The sequence below is a fragment of the Elephantulus edwardii genome, unplaced genomic scaffold (genome assembly GCF_000299155.1).
Source record: "Elephantulus edwardii isolate Elephantulus edwardi_28Jun2011 unplaced genomic scaffold, EleEdw1.0 scaffold00272, whole genome shotgun sequence".
NCBI classification, from domain to species: Eukaryota; Metazoa; Chordata; class Mammalia; order Macroscelidea; family Macroscelididae; genus Elephantulus; species Elephantulus edwardii.
In genome coordinates this window covers 2,716,364-2,731,598 of record NW_006400022.1, presented here as the reverse complement: position 1 = coordinate 2,731,598, position 15,235 = coordinate 2,716,364, and the positions used below count along the sequence as shown (strand labels likewise).

Below are 15,235 nucleotides of genomic sequence, written 5' to 3'. Positions count from 1 at the left end.
TTATTTTCTTGCCCACGAATGTTTTTAAAAGCACAATTCAGCCAGGCGCAGAAGACATAAAGTCTCTGGGTAGTGTACTACATTTGTTAAAAAAATAAGTTAAAAACAAGAGCACACCAACAAGAAAGCAGAGGTACTGGATTTACGTTGTCTGACAGCTATATCAATTAGGAAAAGAATAGTTTGAAACAGCCAATTTGCACTCATTAAAAATGAATGAGGTGACAGCATCATTTCTGGAATTTCTCAGGGCACCCCCTGGGTGAAACTGGGCCTCCAAACATTCCTTTAACAAGTGCTTTGCTGGTTTAGAATGCATACCAATAAAACTAGAAAGAATTTGGAAAGGGTAAATTCTCCACTCTGAATCTGCTTGCTTCATTGAGTAAAACAATTTTCCCCCCTAAATTCAGTATTATATAGGAAGCTTGGACCTTGTAAACTTGAACCAAAAAAACCAAATTAAGACCTTTGAGCATGTGGTGTGTGTGTGTTTATATATAAAAACCCCTTCCCTACAATGAAAACAAACAAAAACCTAGAAGTGTATACCTGCTTTCTGACTTAACAGTAAATCAGAAATTGCATAGGATATACTGTGTGCAAGGCAAAAAGCCTTTTAAGCATGTGGAATTAACTCCTCATTTCACGCATAGTTCTTTGAATATCAGATATCATCAAATTTGTGTTTTAAGTAGTCTTTCATGACCTTGGCAATTGGTAGTTCATCAAGTAGCTTTAGGTTTTGAAGGCCTATACATTGTCGGATTTTAATTCGGCACAGGTCCTGCAAGTTTCTGGGCTGCCCTAAAAAAAAAACCAAAAAAAAAACACAAAAAACAAACACAAAAACAAAAACAACAAAACAGAAAAAAGAAAATGTTACAAAGTACATTTAAGGTAAGTGCTTAAATTCTAAAATGAATCATTTCTTTCTTAGGGACATAATTTTACATGCAAAGGAAATGGTCCAGGTACCTTTCAGTGACGTCTTTTCACACTCCTGAGAAGGCAGACACTTCACCTCAGTTTTAAAATGATACTGTGAATCAGAGATTTAAGTAAATCGTTCTATGTCAGACAGCCAAGGAAAGTCCAAGATGGTGACTGAAGTTAGCCTCCCTGACCCAAAGCTTCATGCTCTTCCTGCAACACATCAGGACAATTCTGCTTTCATCTTGGCCTTCCATGTCCTCCATGGCAACTGTGAATTAGCTATACCTGTCAGCTCTGGGCTGATGATGGCACAGAGACAGGTAGTCAAGCCCTAGTGCTTCCTGACACCAAATCTATTCACTATTCTTTTGATGGGGACTGTTCAGATGAGATGGGGGAAAGGGAGGCACAGGAGGGTAAAGCCAGGAAAGCACCCCAAGCTATTCTGAATCTATTCCTCTGTAACCTCAAGGCCCGAGACCTGTCAACAACAACAGCTGTAATTTACCACAGAAATCAAACTCTGAAATATTCCCATCCCAGCATCCTTCATTCTCAAATACTTTGACCAAAACAATACAGATGACCTGTTTGCTTTTATCTGGATACAATCAAATTTTCTTACCAACAGAATTGCAAGTGTGTTTAGATTTGCATAAATTATGCTCTTCCAAATTAAAGAATGGTAATAACAAAAAACTAACACACTCAATTGCTTATTATTCTGTGTTCTGTATTATTCTAAGCTCCTAATCTCATTTATGAGGGACATACTTTGATCATCACCCCATTTTCTACATTCTCTGAGCCTCAGAGAGATTAAGAAACATGTTGAAAACTCAACTGAAAATTCATACTACAGCAGTTCTCAAACTTCTCACCTTAAAATTCCTTTAACACTTTAAAAACCATCTAATTCTAGAAGTTCAGCTTCATCTTGCTTAGATACACAATTAACATCCTTTGTAGCAACAGTCAGGCTTTAGGAGATGCACCGCACTGGGAAAATCTGCAATTAGGGACCTCTCCAAATTACTGAGGAGTAATGATGTCAGTTTAAGGACTAAGGTGTATCTTGTTCAGGTCATACTCTTTCCGATTACTAGGTATGCATTCAAGACCTGGACAATGAATAAGAATGACAGAAAAAGGATGACACCTTCGAGCTGTAGTGTTGGAGAAGAGCACTGAACATCCCATTGACAGTGAAGAGAACAAACAGATAGGTCTTGGAGAGGGTGTAGCCTGAGTGTTCCTTGGAGAATTTGCTTCACATTCTTTGGGCATGTTGCTAGGAAGGGCTATTCCTTGGGGAAGGGCATTGGTGGAAGATCATCAAAGGGGAGGAAGACCTTCAACCAGGTGGATTACAGAGTGACTGCTGCAATGGGCTCTTGTGTGTCAGGAAGTGTGAGGATGGTACAGGACAGAACAGGGTTCAAATCTTTTGTTCATAGGGTCACTACAAGTCGTACTCGACTCGACAGCACCTAACAACAACAGAACAATAATTCTAGAAGATTCAAAAGAACTTTTGTTAAACAACTTAAATAGGTAACATGTTTGATATTAAAACTAATATTAAAAAGCTATCAATAAATGTAAAAATAACAAAAAACAGAGTTACTGGATGCTAACAAAGGCAATACAATTATGAAAACTATATTTCCTAATATGGACAAAGAAAGTCAGAAAAAGGGCATTCTTTCACATTTCTACAAAGCTCAGTCTGCTTACCAGAAGATAGTCAAATTTTCTTCATGCTTTTGCACTCAATGTGTTTTGATTAAAAAAACAAAACAAACAAAAAAAACAACCAACCACACAGCATGCAACCTGTGGAATATGTCACTTACACGCATGAAAATTTGAATGTGAAAAATTGTTATTACATTATTATGAAAATCATTTTGACCTCAGAGTCTGGAAGGGTCTCAGGGAAATCAGGGAGGGTCTCCAGATCACACTTACAGAAACTGTGGCTGCACTGAAGATCTGGGCTTTATTTGTTTACAGAGTCCAACAGCATTCAAAAGCAATCAATTCATCATAAAGGAAAGGCTTCTTAAAACTCGGGCCCCTGCTCTCTAAGGGCTCTATGACTATGTGCATCTAGAAGTCACCTGATGGGTGGTCTCTACAGAATCACAGAGCTACTGTTTTCCTGGAAATGTCTGGTACCTGGGATACACATACAGATGCTTGTGCCCACAGCCTCATGCTCCATCTTCCTCAGCCTTCTGTTCTGATGGCACTTCAGCAGGGGAACAAGTCCAGCCTTCCCAGCAGAGCCCTCCGCTCTGTAGCCCCTAACAAGGCACTAATGCATGGTGCCATCCTCCCTGACTGCCAACTCCACTAGGGCAAGACCACTCCCAAGCTCCACTAGTATGATCTAGACACAGGCTCACCCACCAATGAACAAATATTTAATAGGGTTGTCTTATAAAGCATAAAAGGGTCTACTCATTGTGAAACAACAATGCCAACAGCTAATTATTTCCTAAGTGATTCGGAATATTTTCATCATTATTCAGGGGCTATATTTTTATGACAAGAAAAAGTTATCACTGTTATTTTTTAATAAATGCTTACATTAACTGTTCTTTAGATGCATGCCAGACAGAATATGAATGAGATGGTAATCTTTTAATAAATAATTTCTTTTTCTAGTAGATGGCAGGTTCTTTTAAAATATAATCTTAATAAAAGAGAACTACAATATAGACCAAAAAAATAGATGGGGAAAACATGACATACATGCATACTCAAATAAAAAAATGCCACCCAATGAAATGTAAAAATGAATTTACTGGAATTTGGTTAGTTAGGCTGAAAGAAAAGAGCCAAGACAAAAAGTTACCTACCAGATCCTCTGATTAGTTCTTGTTGTAGGAAGATACAGAATGGAGAATGACACAACCATGCCTCGTGCTTATTTTACAGTGTGACTGAATGTGCCTATCATTAAGAAAAGGTGGGGAGAGGTGTTTCCATAGTAACATGCCTTGAAACTAGGTGGGCTTGTTGTGATGAGAAAGTGGTGCTAGCTGACTTCCAAGGCCAGGTCATAAAAGATGATACTGATTGAACTAGCTCTGAGGATACAAACTCTCAGGACGCAGCTATGTGAACACAGAGAAACCCCACGAGCCTCTAAAACTGTACTGAGGTCCCTGCTGATAGGCCAGCCACTGAGCAAGATGTCTGGGAACTGAGGTGTCCTAGATAATTTGCTCCAGGTGACACTGCAACAGAGATGAGGTGGCTCTACTGACCTCTCATTGAACCGCACAGATGGGAATAAAATGACCAACTTTGTTTTAAACCACCACATTCAGAAACATGAGATAACTAAGTGAGATTCTGGCACTTTAAAGCAGGGTGCTGCCATAACAAAAATCCAAACTACATGGTGGTTTGTGGACCAGGTGGTAAGATTTTAGAAGCTAGAGTGACAATGGAAAAAGTACTTCGTGAAAACTCAAAGAACTGAGGCAAGTGTTAAGTGGAAGGGGCTGAGAAAGTTTAGGTTAAGAACTTGAGGAAAAGAAAGCTTTGAAAAACATTTGAAGACAGAGGAAAGGGTTCTTGTTCTGTATTGAGAGACAGTCTAATAACACTGTCACCAGTAACCACGTGGAAAACAGAAAATGTCTTAATGCCTTTACTGATACAATTAAAGAGATTTCACTAGTCTATGAGAAAATTCAAGAGGACAAACATGCTAAATTACAAACACATATAAAAGAGCCAGGACTTCCTTGAGTTCAAAAGTAAAATTGTTTTTAATTCTAAGGCAAAAAAAGATTCTCAAACTCTGGAAAGACTTCAGGTCAAAGATAAAATTCAGGGTGGACTATAAGCTCTTTAGGTAAGACACAAAATGACCTTCTTAGAATACTGAGGACACCGTTCCAACAAGGTTCTTTCTGATTTGAGTATCATCAACTGATATGTGTGTGTATTGTTGTTGCTGATTGCCTTCAAGTTGAGCCTGACTCACAGTTGACTCTATGAACAAAGGGCCTGAAGCCCCTCTACAGCTATTGATTTTTATCAAAGTTCATACCGTTTCCGGAGGCATTCATGTTGTTTAGGAAGTAGATACCATTCCTGGTTCCAAACCTGTCATAGAATGTTAGTGACTGAGTTGCCTGTGATGCATAGCGACCCTATATATAGCAGCTTTGAAACCCTCCTTTTCTTGAGCCAGTCTCACTAATTCTGACACACCAAACCCCACTGCCCCAGTCACTGTATCAATCCATCTCATCCAGGGTCTTCCTCTCCTGCCCTGTCCTTCCACCCTTCCCTTCTGAGCATGAAGTCCTTCGCCAAGGACAGATCTCTCTTGGCTACATGCCCAAAGTAGGTGAGACAGAGCTTCAGAATCCTAGGCTCCAAGGAGAGATTTGGTTTTACCCTTTCAAAGACAAACCTATTTGTTTTCTTGGCAGTCTATGGTATGTTCAAGACTCTTCTCCAGCAGCACACTTCAAAGGCATCTACTTTCCTTCTGTCATCTTTAGTCAATGCCCAATTCTTTGAAGCATAACAAGTAACTGAGAAGACAATGGCCTGGGTCAGGTGCACCTTTGTAGCTAGACTGACATCGTTGCTCTTCAGCACTCTGGAGAGGTCCACGACAGCCAATTTCCTGACTGCTGGTATTAAGAGTGTTGATTGTGGATCTGAGCAAGCTGTAATTACTTACAACCTCAATCTTATCTCCATCCATCATGGTGCTGCCAATTGGCCCAGTGGTGAGAATCTTAGTCTTCTTGATGCTGAGCTTCAATACATAAAGAAGACTACAGTCCTTGACCTTTTGTAGCAAGTGATTCAGGTCTTCTTCAGTTTCAGCAAGCAAGGTTGTGTTATCTGCATATCGTAGGCTGTTAATGAGTCTTCCTCCAATCTTGATGCCACACACCTCCTCATAAATCCCTGCCTCCTAAATGATCTGTTCTGCATACAGATTGAAAAGGTATGGGAACAGGATGGATCCCTGCATTAAATAAATAAAAAAATAAAACAAATACACCAAGGACCTAAAATGGGTTTAAATTTAGCTTTCACTGAAAGGAACCAAGACAGGGCAAATGCAGAGGCTGTAGGCCCTCAAACTTCTATAGGCATAAGCAGGTGGAGAAAACCACTCAAATGAAAATACAAGCAACATATTTATGGAACTACAATGAGCTATCAAGAAGCCTCAGGACCGAGCTCTAAAAAAGAACTTGCAATATGTGCCAGTGGAGTTCAAACCAGCCAGGGATCACTGCTACGTGCTTCCACTTACCTCTTTTTTGAATAGGGATGTCTACAGAGGCTACCTCATGCATATCCCACCACTGTATGTTGAGGGGTAGAAAGATGAATTGCCCTTTAGTTCATGTTTCAGACTGACATGAATAGAACCAAAAGAGTTATATTCAAGGGAACTACACCCAAAAGGAACTCATCCATATTATTGACCTAATTTAAATGGGAAATTCTGAATGTGAGCTGATGTCATTTGATGATATGTCAGAGCAATAAATAAGGGACTTAGTACCTTTCACATATAAAAGGAATGCAAAAGAAAAAAAAAGGGGGGAATGCAGGTTCTTGTAGCCAGAGAGTGGACTGTGGTAGATGACATTTTCCAAACAGTCAAAACATCTCTTATTCTTTATTTTTCTTCTCCCTGGAATCTGAGCTGCTTTGACAAAGTAGCCGATTACTACAACAAAGATGACCTATTCCTTCCAAAGCATGAAAGGTTCCTGCCTGGCTCTCTGGGGACATTCATTATTGAAAGATAACCACAAAGAAGACTAAGCAGCCCATGTAAACGTTCATAGGGAAAGGCCAGGATGGAAGAGAGTTAAGGAAAGGCCTAAGCTGCAGAGAGCTAAAGAAAGGCCAGAGCTGCAGGTAGCTAAGCATCCAGCACCAACATATCTGACATGAGGTAGCCATCTTAAAAACTGAACTCCAGTGGAGCTGCCCCAGCTGGTATCACATGTGACACAGATGAGCTGCCCTCTGAAGCAAGTCTCTTCCTTGACTTCAACTCCTTCGGGAAGTGTATCATTATCTCTGGTGGTCTTGCATTCTCATTTAAGCACTCTTCTCATCTGCCTTCCAAACAGCAAGATGTCAGGGAGGCTCAGTTATGATTGTCATCTGACCAGTAAAGAAATGAGGCACAAAAACTAGAGGTTTATGGCCACAAAATAGCGGAACGTTTGACAACAGAAGAGCAACTGGTAAAATACTGCTGGAAAATAGTCTGGGGAAAACTGGTAACATATTTTTGGGAGAAATAGTATTATATACCTTTTATAAGTGTTTACATTTCTGATTCATTCAAGTCATAGAGTAACCTCAAACTATCAGAGTTAACTGCATGACTTGAACACATTAGAGATGTGAAGACTTCAGGTAGAAAAACAAATACAACGATGAAGTAAGCAACATCATTTACTGTTACTGCACCAATACACAGATTCTTGAGTAGAAAGCAGCTGATAACTCACTGCAATCAGTATTATTTTTAAGACTATCCAAGGAGCTATATTTTCAGAAATACAATTTTTGGAGCAGAAGAGTATGCTTCTTCTCTGAGAGTAGTTATTTAGTTTCTTATAAACATTACTTAAAAAAAAATACTAATTAAGCACCAACAATGTGCTCAACAACATACCACCTAAGAGACTGAAGAGGTAAGGGGGAAAAAGGAGGCAGGATCAGAAAAAAAGAAGACAGAGGCAAAGAATAAAGGAAATAAAATGTAAATTAACACAAAGGTGTACACTATTTGTTAGAAAGCTTAGAAAAGTCATCCCCGAGAATTGCCCCTCAGAAGCACAACTCACCAAAGAGAGTAATTTAAGGAATTATGAACATTTTGGGAGATGCAGAAAACTTCAAGGTATCAGTACTAATGAATTACAAGGGAATTACGTAAAAGTTCAAAGGGTTATAAGTTCTTCCATTCTATAAAAAAGCCCATTACTAATAATAATTAAACCAGTATAAAAAAAGAAACTAGCTTTTGAAGGGTCTTGTCTAGTATAAATTACAAAAGACAGACCAGCAGCATAATTCAGAAAATGAAATATCCCAAACCATCTCCCATTAGCATTGTCGTTACTGCATTTATGACAGGCTGGAGCACGTTAGACAAAACTATCTGGACTTAGAAAAACAGAAAGAGAAGAAAAACATTTGTGAAGAAAATAAAAGCAAAACAATGTCCCAGCTTTTGGTATTCATTTCATTGTTCTGAGGTGGCAGCTGAGGCCAGTGGTAGGGCAGTAGAGAAGTACAGAGATGTCTTCATCTCTGATTTGCTCTACAGAATCTATTGCTCTTTCACGGGAATCATGGAGGTACATATAGTCCGTAGGTGGTCGAGCTCCTCATCCAAAGGCCTTGCTTCTACAGGTGGTTCAAATCTGCCACTGGCTCCATGGAAGAAAAATGGGCAATCTTCCCATGTGCGATTTACAGCCTCTCCACTTTAGATCACTGTATGGAATGAACTACCAATCACTTTATGCTTTGTATCAGTTTATAATTCATCCATAAACATATTGTTTATTTGTTCTTGGGTTAACATTTCCATCACAGAGACCTGATTTGAAATGTGTTCATGATTTTATGTTTTTTTCTCCCATTGCTGTCAAGTAAGAACTGACTCACAGAGGACTCTCCAGCATGTTTCTGAGGTTATTAACTATACAGGAGGAGACCGCTCATCTTTCTCTCTGAGTTGTAGATAGATTTGAAATCCCAAGAGAGGTGCTGCCTTAGAATTGTTTAAAAGGAAAAAGGGTTGGGGGGAGGGATTATATAACAATGAAAGAATTTTACTTTTCAAAGAGAAGAGCTAACTGGGGGGTAGGGGAGTAGTGGGCAGGGAGAAAAGTGCAAAGATGAATGAATGAAAAACCAAAGTCTCTGTAAATTTTAATTACAATTAATAATAATAAAAATAATAGTAATAAAGGGAAATGGGGAGAAGGTGTTTAGAAGAAGGAAAAGGAAATCACTAGGACAGCAGAGATTAGTGAGAGGAAAAGGCAGGAGGAGATAGGTAAGGTGCAATTGGGAATTGAGACAGAAGATAAAATTAATCAACAGTAATACATTATACAAAATACAATGTACAGAAATAATTATATAAAACAAAATGTACATGAGTGAAACAGTGTCTATGAACGATGGTATAAAAGTGAATGATAGTATAAAAAATAAAATTTTACTTCTGCAGTTAAAATGTAATAAATACTTAGCTATTGCTGCACATTTAAACAAGACTATAAGTTACTTCAGTATTTATAAAGTAGTATTTTTAAAAATCTGTAGTTCAATACTCTGGAATAAAAACAGTTTAAGTATTTGGCAGATTAAGTGGCATCCCACTCAAAATAGTTTACACAACTCAATTCCTCAATTACTTACATAATCATTACCTTATAGAAACATTAGCCATTTGAGTAATTAAAACAAACACAGTGCTTCCACTTAAGCTCAGAGTGGTTGTTTCAAGGGTCTAGTAGGAACATAACTATTTCATCAACTCAAAATTTCCAACATTAAACACAAGTCTCTGATTTAAGGAATAATCTACACAGGAGTTAACTGTATGGAAAAAGATGTCCTGTAAAAAAGTAGGTTTTCTTATACTAGTAAAAAGGTAAGTGGTACCAGCACTACTTGTGTGTGATATTTTGATATTTGACATCTTAAATGTGCTACTAGGCACTGTGAATCTCTGAATTAAGAATCTGGTACTTACAAATAATTTGAATAATGAATCCATTTTATCTCAAAGCATCTGGTATAACCACACTTCTAAGGATATACTTCAAGAAGTACTGTTCTCAAAAATCCTTAGTAAGTATTTCAGCACAGGGCAAGTAATACTTTACAACATTTTTATTTTATCCACAGATAGTATAAATGTAGATGGTTGAAATCCATTTAAGATTCATCAAATTCTGAAGAACTATACTAACAAGATGCCCTTAAAAATGTGAGTGCATTAAGAGGTACACTGCAAAGAGGACTGGGGGGCAGAGGGGGGCATAGGGAAAAGGAGGTAATTGTGCAACAATGAATTAAAAAAAAAAAAGTGAACCGGAGGAGGGAGAAGGGAGGGAAGGGAGAAAATTTACAAGAACAAATAAATGAAAATTCAACTTTTCTGTAAACTTTCATAAAAATCACAATTAAAGTAAAAAATGTTACAAAGAAAAGGTGAATACAGGTATTATATATATTCATCCCTAGATCTCAACTATTTAGAGAGTAATTTACATGTTTAAAATTGGATGACCAAAAAGAACCTATTGTTTGTATGGGTTATTTCCATAGCAGCCCTAGCTATGTGCTACCTAACAGACTGGCTGGCAATTCTAAGTCAGCAGTCACCCTGAGAGCGAATGATGGATACTCCCCTCCAATAAAGACTTAGCCTTGGAGAGCTGATGGAGGGCCACTCAGAGTCAGGGCTGACTGTGGTTTGGGCTTGGTTTGGTGTAAATACAACTGTTATTTACTCATATTTAAAAAGTAAAATTGAAAAATGAAAATATAAAATATTGATTCAATAAAACTGATACTAAAGATTCAACAGTAGATATAAGCAAACCAGTATAAAAATAAAAACTTACTTAAAAAAATCATTAGTAGAAATATCCCATTTTAATGGGAAAAAGAAAAAAACTGTTCTCTAAAACAAAATAATTCTGAGAGAACAGTAGTGAGGTTTTAAAACTTTAAAAGTCTCTTTACACAAATATAAAAGCTAAGGAAAGGTTATAAAGAGAGAAACAATCTTGGAAGGTCAGCAAGGTAGAAATGGAAGAAGAGTGGAATAAAATTAATAAACAGGTAGGAAAAACAATGTGTATGAACTCAGCAGGTAAACCAGTATAAAATAATAAAAAGGAAAAAAAGGGAAAGGCAAGTTAATAAGGGTTGATTATTACTAGGTGTCAAGTCGAGTACAACTTATAGTGACCCTATACAAAACAGATCTGAATCCTGTCCTATTCTGTGCCAATCTCACAATTCTGACACACTGGAGCTCACTGCTGCAGTCACTCTATCAATCTATCTGGTTGAGGGTCTTCCTCTCTTTTCCATGTCTCCCAGGACCAGCCTCTTCTAGTAAAACACCTAAAATAAGTGAAATGAAGCTTCACCATCCTTGCTTCCAAGGAGCACTTTGTCTGCACCCTCTCCAAGACATATTTTTTTTTCTCTTGGCAGTCCATAGGAGATTTAGTACTCTCCTCCAACACCAAAATTCAAAGGCATCAATTCTTCCTCTGTCATCCTTATTCACTGTCCAGCTCCTGACAATGTAGCAAGTTGATTGAAAAAAACTATGTTCTGAATCAGGTGCACCTCAGTCCTCAAACTAACATCACTGTTCCTTAGTAACTTGGAGAGCTCCCTGACTGCAGACTTTCCTAGTGCAGGATGTCTCCTCATCTCCTGACTGGTAGGGCCAACTGTATTTATTGTAGATCCAAGTAAGATGAAGCCATTGGCAGTTTCAATCTTTTCTCCATTTATCATGATGTCTGTCACTTATTGGTTCAGTGAAGAAAAGTTTTGTTTTTTTGACATTAAGATGCAATTCATATTAAAGGCGGTGGTATTTGATATTCTGCAGCTAGTGTTTTCAAATTCTTTTCACTTTCAGCAAGCAAGGCTGTCTCATCTGCATAACGAAGATTATTGATAAGTCTTCCTCCAATCTTGACGCCATATTCCTCTTCATAATTCTTCTTGAATAATCTGCTCAGCATAAAATTGAATAGATATGAGGAAAGGATACAACCCTGACACACACCATTCTCATGCAGTGTTCCTTGCTGTTTGCATAAGAGCTTCTTGGTCTAGGTCTAGGTTTCGCATGAGCACAATTAAGTGTGATGAGATTCTCATTCTTCTTCATGTTAGCCATCATTTTCATTTATTATGATCCACACAGCCAAATGCCTTTGCACAGTCAACAAAGCACAAACAGACGTTCTTCTAATATTCTCTACTTTCAGCCAGGATCCATCTGACATCGGCAATAATATCCCTGGTTCCTTGACTTCTAAATCCTGCTTGAACTTCTGGCAGTTCCCTGTCTATGTACTATTCTAGATGGCTTTGAATGACCAGTATTTTACATGCATGTGGTATTAATGATATTGTTCGATAATTTCTACATTCTCTTGGATTACCTTTCTTGGGAATGGGAACAAATATGGATCTCTTCCAATCAGTTGGTCAGGCAGTTGCCCTCCAAATTTCCTGGCATAGACTGGCGAGCGCATCCAGGGCTGCATCTATCATTTGAAATACATCAATTGGAACTTCATCCATTCCTGGGACAGTAAGTTTTGCCAATGCCTGGAATGCAAAATTTTGATTGATGACTGGAATGCAAAAGTTGGAAACAATGAAGAAGGAAGGGTAGTCGGCAAATATGCACTGGGTGACAGAAATGAGGCTGAATACAGACTTTTGTACAATGATTTATTCATCTCAAATACCTTTTATAAGAAACATAAACAGCAGCTTTACACATGGATCTCACCAGATTGACTACATCTGTGGAATGACTCGTTGGAGAAGTTCAATATCTGCAGTCAAAACCAGGCTAGATGCTGATTGTGAATCAGATTATCAATTAGTCATCTGCAAGTTACAACTGAGGTAGAATAAAATTAAAATAAGTCCACAAGGACCAAAATATGGTCTTGAGTTGATACCACCTGAATTTATAAATAATTCTAAGAATAGTTTTGTAAATAATTCTAAGAATAGTTTTGAAGCACTGAACACCAATGATGGAAGACCAGCTGAGTTGTAGGATGACACCAACAATAGCATCCATGAAGAGGGTAAAAGGTCACTAACAAAGAAAGAGAAAGAAAAAAATCAAAATGGATGTTAGAAGAAACCCTGAAAATTGCACTGGAGTGTCAAGAAGCCAAAGCAAAGGGACGAGATGTTGAAATGAAAGAGGTAAACAGAAGATTTCAAAGGACAACTAAAGAAGACAAAGCAAACTATTTTAACAAAATGTGTAGAGATCTAGAATTGGAGAATAAATAGGGAAGAACTCGTTCAGCATTTCTCAAGAAGAAAGACATGACAAATTCAAGCTTTGAGCCGCTATATGAAGAGATGCTATTGGCACAATCTTGAATGATACAGGAGGCATCAAAAGAAGACAAAGGGAACACAGAGTCACTGTACCAAGAAGAACTGTCCAGCACTGAAATATTTCAGCAAATACTATATAATCAAGAGCCAATGGTAAGGAAGGAAGGAGTTCAAGCTGTCCTTTAGGGGTTGGTTAGACATTATAATTAATTCTGTTACTCAATGGTAATTAATGTTATGTCTAAGAATGACTGTATGAAAACCCAGTATTATTAGTAAAACTTCACTCAAAAGAAAAATAACAAAAAAGAAGTCTCTTTACTGTCTAGCTTCAGAGAAGATACCCATCTGCGTTTATAGTCCACTTGTAGCATCATGCTGTGTTGAAAGGATCTCTGAGCAAAATCTAGTGTCATTAAGAGCTAGAGTCAGCAAAGAAAGGAGTATTTTAACAACATTTTCAGATCATTGTAGATCTTCTAAGATACTCCTCCTAGACACCAGTGGTAGCTCTGTAAAGACTAGTCTCAATATAGAGTATGAAACCAAATAAATGAATTTTTTATATTAAAATGAAATATCCGTTAGTCTTGTACATGAAAGAGATCTTTGACCAATGTAAGATTTAATAACATTATGCACGATCCATTTTGGAAAAACATTAACTCACTGAGTTATATAGATAGTCCAAATGTTAATTCAGTTTGTTTGCTTGTTACTTTATAACATTTTTCTTTTATACTGGTATACATTGTTTTTTCAGACCAAATCTTTCCCATTTCCTTAATCCACTCCTCTCTCCACCCAACAAATTCTGCTTTAGATTCTCCCCCCTCTGTATCCACACCTCCCCCACTTAGATCCTCATATACATTTTACGAATTATCTATTTCTGCAATAATGGTCTTGTACAGTATTTGTACTTATGTGCCTGAGTTAGTTCACTTAGTATAATGCTCTCCAATCCCTCCAAAGCTGGGTAATAATTTTCAAAATCACTGCTCCTACATGCTGCATAGTATTCCATTGTGTAAACGTACCATATAGCACTGGTTTGTCCATTTGCTGTACAGAGGCAACTTGTGATTGCTGTAATGCTAAACACTGTGACACTGATGTGTAAAATGTGATAATGGTTATACACAATGGACAATGTTTGGTAGAGCTCTTCAATTAAAGTAAGCTTGAAAGCAGGAGTGGCATACACTTCTGAAATAGCTTGCCTCCAGAAACTCTGAACGTGGAGAAGCGATGAAAGTTATACAAGTGTTCAGGTCTTTTGTTCATAGGGTCGCTATAAGTCGTCTATGACTTGGTGGCACTGTACAACAACAACAAATGTATAATAATTTCTCAATCCATTTGGTTGTGGTTGGACATCTGGGTTGTTTCCATTTTCTTGCAATAGTGAATAATGCTGCTATAAACATTAGTGTACAAGTCTCCATTTGTGCCTCTGTTCTCATTTTCTCAGGGTATAATCCAAGCAGTGGACTAGTTGGGTCATATGGAATTTCTATGTTCAGCTTTTTGAGGAAATGCCAAATCGCCTTCCAGAGTGGCTGTACCATTTTACAACACCAGCAACAGTGTACAACATTTATTACTTGCATTAAACTTTGTTACTGCTATTGGAGTGAGATGGTTTCTCATTTTGGTTTTGATTTGCATCCCTCTTAATGCCAGTGATTTTGAGCATTTCCTCCTAAATAAATGGAACAATGTTTCCTGTTTGAAAATGACAATCCTACCAAAAGCAATGTACATGTCCAAAGCAATCCCAATACATATACCAAATTCATTTTTCAAGGAGATTGAAAGATAAACTGTCAAGGTTATTTGAAGGAAAAAGACCTCAAATAAGCAAAGCACTCTGTAAAACAAAACTGAAGAGGGAGGCATAGCACTCCCTGACCTCAAAACCTACTACACAGAAGTAGTAACCAAAACAGCATGGTACGTGTACAGTAACAGGCACAGAGACTAATGGAGCAGAATTGAGAAACCAGAAATAAACTCATCTAGTTTTAGTTGACCCATATTCGACAAAGAAATAAAACCTATTTATGGGGAAAAGATCAGTAGCATCAGGATGGATGGCGAAGAGATTGAGATTGTTCACAGCTTC

General features: G+C 37.8%; 1 protein-coding gene across 1 annotated transcript in view; it reads right to left on the bottom strand.

Moving 5' to 3' along the window:
* Window positions 1-667: 667 nt before the first annotated feature.
* The window catches only part of ASB7 (ankyrin repeat and SOCS box containing 7), an 89,313-nt gene continuing 74,745 nt past the window's right edge, over window positions 668-15,235 (bottom strand). Inside the window, exon 3 of the mRNA XM_006900054.1 lies at window positions 668-807. Within this exon, the coding sequence (XP_006900116.1) occupies window positions 668-807 (140 nt within the window). The remainder of the gene's footprint in view (window positions 808-15,235) is intronic.